Source organism: Sciurus carolinensis, chromosome 3 (assembly GCF_902686445.1).
Source record: "Sciurus carolinensis chromosome 3, mSciCar1.2, whole genome shotgun sequence".
NCBI classification, from domain to species: Eukaryota; Metazoa; Chordata; class Mammalia; order Rodentia; family Sciuridae; genus Sciurus; species Sciurus carolinensis.
In genome coordinates, this window is record NC_062215.1 from 77,044,893 (window position 1) to 77,050,903 (window position 6,011).

Genomic DNA, 6,011 nt, shown 5'->3' on the forward strand with positions numbered 1-6,011 from the left:
TTTAATTTCTTTGGTCTGTCTGATTGCTCTGGCTAGTGTTTCAAGAATGATGTTGAATAGAAGTGGTGAAAGAGGGCATCCCTGTCTTGTTCCAGTTTTTAGAGGGAATGCTTTCAGGTTTTTCTCCATTTAGAATGATGTTGGCTGTGGGCTTAGCATAGATAGACTTTACAATGTTGAGGTATGTTCTTATATCCCTATTTTTTTTAGTGTCTTAAGCAAGAAGGGGTATTGTAGTTTATCAAACACTTTTTAGCATCTATTGAAATAATCATATGATTCTTAACTTTAAGTCTATTGATATGATGAATTACATTTATCGATTTCCAAATGTTGAAGACAGACCAAAGAAATTAAAGGAACATGAATAGGAAAAGAAGAACTCACACTGTCACTATTTGCTAATGACATGATTCTATATTTAAAGGATCCAAAAAACTCCACTAGAAAACTTCTAGAACTAATAAATGAATTCAGCAAAGTAGCAGGATATAAAATCAATACACATAAATCTAATGCATTTATATTCATAAATGATGAATCCTCTGAAAGAGAAACTAGGAAAACCACTCCATTCACAATAGCCTCGAAAAAATAAAATAAAATACTTGGGAATTAATCTACAAAAGAAGTGAACAACCTTTACAATGAAAACTACAGAACACTAAAGAAATTGAAGAAAAACCTTAGAACATGCGAAGATCCATGTTCTTGGATAGGCAGAATTAATATTGTCAAAATGGCCATTCTACCAAAGGCACTATACAGATTCAATGCAATTCCAATTAAAATCCCAATGACATTCCTCATAGAAATAGAGAAAGCAATCATGAAACTTATTTGGAAAAATAAGAAACCTCAAATAGCCAAAACAATCCTGAGCAGAAAGAGTGAAGCAGGAGGTATCACAATACCAGACCTTAAACTATACTACAGAGCAATAGTAACAAAAACAGCATGGTATTGGCACCAAAATAGACAGGCAGACCAATGGTACCAAATAGAAGACACAGAGACAAACCCACAAAAATATAGTCACCTCATACTAGACAAAGGAGCCAAAAACAAACAATGGAGAAAAGATAGCCTGTTCAACAAATGGTGCTGAGGAAACTGGAAATCCATATGTAGTAAAATGAAATTAAACCTCTATCTCTCATCCTGCACAAACTGAACTCAAAATGGATCAGGGACTTAGGAATTAAACCAGAGACCCTATACCAAATAAAAGACAAAGTAAGCTCAAATCTTCATCATGTTGGCTTAGGATCAGACTTCCTTAACAAAACTCCCTACACAAAAAAAAAATCAAAGCAAGAATCAATAAATGGAATGGATTCAAACTAAAAAGTTTTTTGTCAGCAAAGGATATAATCAATAATGTGAAGAGAGAGCCTACAGAGTGGGAGAAAATCTTTTCCACACACACTTCAGATGGGGCACTAATCTCCAAAACTTATCAAGAACTTACAAAACTTTACAACAAAAATACAAAGAACCCAATCAATAACTGGACCAAGGAACTGGATAGACACTTTACAGAAGAAGATATACAGGTGATTAATAAATATATGAAAAAATGTTCAACATATCTAGTAATTAGAGAAATGTAAATTAAAACAACTCTAAGAATTTATTTTACTCCAATTAGAATGGTTATTATCAAGAACACACACAATAATAGATGTTGGCATGGATGTGGGGAAAAAGGCACACTTTTACATTGCTGGTGGAGTTGCAAATTGGTGCAATCATTCTGGAAAGCAGTGTGGAGAATTCTCAGAAAACTTGGAATGGACCCACCTTTTGACCCAATTATTCCACTCCTCCACTTATACCCAAAGGACTTAAAATTAGCATACTACAGTGATGCAGCCACATCAATGTGTACAGCAGCTCAATTCACAATAGCTAGATTGTGGAACCAACTTGGATGTCCTTCAACAGATGAATGGGTAAAGAAACTGTGGTATACATACACAATGGAATATTATTCAGTCATAAAGAATAATAATATTATGGCATTTGCAGGTAAATGGATGGAATTGGAGAATATCATGCTAAGTGAAATAAGCCAATCCCAAAAAACAAAGGGTCAAATATTTTCCCTGATAAGCGGAAGATGATATATATAATGGGGGTGGGGGGTTGGGGGGTGAGAGAAGAATGGAGGAAATTTAGATTACTCAGACAGAAATGCGGGGGTGGTGGTATGAAAAATGGTGAAATGAGACAGACATCATTACCCTATGTACGTGTATGATTACATAATGGTATGAATCTACATCAGGCACAACCATAGAAACAAAAAGTTGTACCCCGTTTGTGTACAATGAATCAAAATACAGTTTGTAAAAATTTTTTTAAAAAATTTTTAAACCTAACTCAGAAAATGGATAGCCCAGATTACCAAATATGATAAATGTTTCCCTTCCCCCACAGGGGACTCTCTTCCTGCCTTGTGTCTTTGTGATGGGCACCATGTTGAATCCGCCACGGAGGATTCTTTTTTGTTTTGTTTTGTTTTGTTTTTGTTTTAAAAAACATCTTTATTAGACTTTTTTGGGGGATCAGTTTTAGGTTCACAAGCAAAACAAACTGAAAGGTGTAGCAAAAAAAATGTGTGCACAGGGGCTCACATGCACATGTACATGTGTAATTACACATATTGGGACAGATCGAGCAAACCGTGCCAGAATTTACAACTGCTGAATCTAGGTACGGGGCACACAGGTATTCGTTATGTTGTTCTTTAGGTACCTGTTGATGTGAGTGTCCTGGGTCACAAAACTGCTGCCCCAAAGTCATTCGCTTTTCTAAGCTCACAGTAGGCAGGCAATGAACTATTTGTTAATTAACTTCTAGAAGCACAGGCTTTAAATGAAGAAGCAAGCTGAGAAATCATTTCGTCTTCAGTTACATCTCATTGAGTCAAGCTGTGTCACAATGTCTGAGCCCTTTCCTCCCTGAGCACCTTGGCCCGCCTTTGGCTCAGCCTCCAGGCCTTTCTCATCCGACCTGACACGAAGTACCCAAGGGAAGGGTTGCCTCAGGCTCTTCCTCTCCAAGCCAGGGGGATATTAACAGAAGATTCCAGGCAGGGGGACCGATTGTCCTGGTTTTCCTGGACCGAGTGTTCCACAGGACTAGAGACTTTGGGTGCTAAGACCAGGACTGTCCTGGCACACCAAAGCAGATGGTCACTCGTGAAAACGTCATCATCACCAAGCTCGGCTTCATTATGGATAGTGGAAGACGATGTTGTAGAGCCTTCCATGAGGTCTTCGATTGCTTTCCTCACTCCCCTGTCAAAGGCTCGCGCATCAGCAGGGCTTTGGAAGGAAAGTCCAAACTTCCTGTTATCGACCTTCCAATGATGAAACGTTGGATTGGCTTTGGTGTAGACCAAGTCCTTCCTTACACAGCACTCCAACACCACCAGTTTGTCTTTCTGTCGTTCACCATGGATGAGAAAGACGCTTCGTCCATTGCCTTCGGGGTGCATGACCTTACAGACCCCGACGCGACTGATCCCGCCTCCTTCCTGTGGGAACCATCCCCGGCTGGAGTCATCTCTGGTCATAACCACAGCCTTGACACGCACAATATAGCTGTCATCGTCCGGGTGTGTTTCTTCGGTCATTTTCTTGTTCACCTAGACGCCTGTCCCGCGGCGGGCAGCTCCGCTCCCTTCATCTTCCTGTCCGCTCACCCCCCTCTTCACATCTCCGGAGATCGCCTGATTTGGTTGGGGGGAGGGGGCTAGAGATGAAGGGGGCGCCGGAGGCAGAAGGGGAAGCTGGGCGACCCGAGCGCGGGGTGAGGCTTGGGGAAGGGGTGCACCGGCCAGCTGCCGGGGGAGCGAGCGGCGCCGCGGGCCAGGCGGGCGGAGGTCGAGGGCTCGGAGCGGGCGCAGGGCGAGCTTTGGGCAGGGGACCGCGGTGGGGGAGAGCAGAAGAAAAACAAGCGCGCCCGGAGCAGCGGGACTGCTCGGAGGAGGAAAGGTCCGGCGGCGGGCGGCGGGCGGGGGCTGGGCCCGGGGTCGCCCCGGGGGCGGAGCCAATCACGGTTCCGCGGAGCGGTCAGCGGCCGGGGGAGGTGCGCCTGGGAGGCGGTGCAGGGCGCCCCGTCCGAGCCCCATCTCTCGACTCCACCGATTTACTCCATATTGGATTCTCACCGCCGCCAACCCGCCATGGAGGATTCTATGCAGGAAATTCTTCTTCAAATCTAGATCCAAGAGGGGTTGGTGGGGGGGACTCTACCTACTCTTTAGAGAAACACCTTGGAGGATCCCAAAATGATCTCCTCCTGGAAAGATCTCGCTGCTCACAGAGTCACAAGTTGCAGCCTCCCAAAACAGCCATACCTGCACACCATGCAGAATCCAACTTGGTATGTGGAGATACCAACATTCAGAACTGGAGGTGAGCAAATGCAGTCAAAGATTGTTTTTTTCAGTACCTGTACTGAAACCAGGAGATTTTCTTTCATTGCCACTAATTCAAACTGCAGAGAAGGATGTATTATTATTTCATGCTCTGTTAATGTGGAAAAGTAAGACCTCTTCGCCACTCTCCTTCAGATCTGGTTTAGAGTTCTCTATGGCTTTCTAAGCCTCTAGTGACTTCCTCTGCCTATCCATGTCTACTCTATACCCAGCTACTCACCCCAAATGCTTTCATCTTCAGCCAGGATGATCTCATAAACAATTATTCATCAACACCTGTTGTGGATCAAGTGTGGTCCTCAATACTATAGAAATAAAGTTCAGTGAGACATGACCATGGCCTTCAGAGAGCTTACCACCAGCCAGGGATTACAGTGCACACCGGGGACACAAGAAGTGCAGGCTCAGTGACCCTGTGTGCTGGGGAGCATGAACTGGATCATCAAAAAGGAGAGTGGAGCACAAACTAGGTCATCAAAAAGGAGAGTGTCATCTGAAGGGAGTGACCTGTGCCATCATATCAAGACAGCAGGATGCACTCAAGGAGACACAGTCATGCAGAGTTGTGGGAGTAAGAATGCTGAAGGTGGCCTAGAACAAGATGAAGTGACAGTGTCAAACAAGAGCCAGCCCCTGAAGGATCAGGTGGGCCAAGATGGGGAAGTTTATCTTCATTCTTAGGCCAGTGAAACTCCAGAATGGCTTAAGCAAAGGGAAATGTGCATCTCAAGGAGACCCTGACAGCTGTGGGAAGAGGAACAAGGAACTCAGCCTGAAGGGCAGTTCCAGGACTGTCACAATGATCCTGGTGAAGATGCTGAGGCCAGAAGGAGGGCAACAATTACGGTATCATGATGGGGATGCCACACCTGAGCAGCACCCAAGAAATAATTATGCAGCATGTGGTAGCAGACAAAGCTCAAATGCAGAGGAGAGACAGAGACATGGCTGCTCCTTTGCTCAGGTGGTTCCCAGCCAGGAGTGAACTCGCCTCTTTCCTCAACCACTGCACCCCGGAACCACTCTCACCCACCCCAGGGAGCCATCTCTAACACCTCCCATCCACATTGCTCTTTCCTTTCTGTATCACACATCATCATGACCTCTCAGTTGGAACCCAAACAAGTTTGCAATGCACCTTTCACTGTCGTTGCACAGGCATGTCCTGTGGAACTCTAGGGGTAGTCTGTTAGGCTGGTCTCCATCCCGCATTACTTCTAAAGCATCTTTCAGCTCCCTTGGTGTTGTCTCATCCCCATTTGCATATACTGGTGCCACTTACCGGTTTCAGTGGATGCAATGGTAACAGACTTTCAAATCATCATCCATTCTTGAGAACCAGTTATGTACCAGGTATCATGCTGTGATGGAGACTAATCAAGTTATCATTTATCTACCTCTAATCTATACATATGTCCACCATATGTATATACTCTTGTCCTTCTAGTTTTAGCAACAATCCTTCAGAGTAGGGAGAATAATCTTCTTTTCAAATACCCAAAACTAAACATTGAATCAAAACCTGTGAAGGACCTGAGATTTTACCCTCCTCATAAGCTAG

At 44.0% G+C, this 6,011-nt stretch overlaps 1 protein-coding gene across 1 annotated transcript; it reads right to left on the reverse strand.

Moving 5' to 3' along the window:
- Positions 1-3,049: 3,049 nt before the first annotated feature.
- LOC124979441 (sprouty-related, EVH1 domain-containing protein 2-like) lies at positions 3,050-3,888 on the reverse strand. The gene has a single exon (XM_047543856.1). The coding sequence runs from the start codon at positions 3,641-3,643 to the stop codon at positions 3,050-3,052; it is 594 nt and encodes a 197-aa protein (XP_047399812.1). The 5' UTR covers positions 3,644-3,888.
- Positions 3,889-6,011: the final 2,123 nt, after the last annotated feature.

Bases quoted from the DNA above. Each gene is read 5' to 3' on its own strand.
- LOC124979441 (XM_047543856.1), bottom strand. From the start codon at position 3,643: ATGACCGAAGAAACACACCCGGACGATGACAGCTATATTGTGCGTGTC.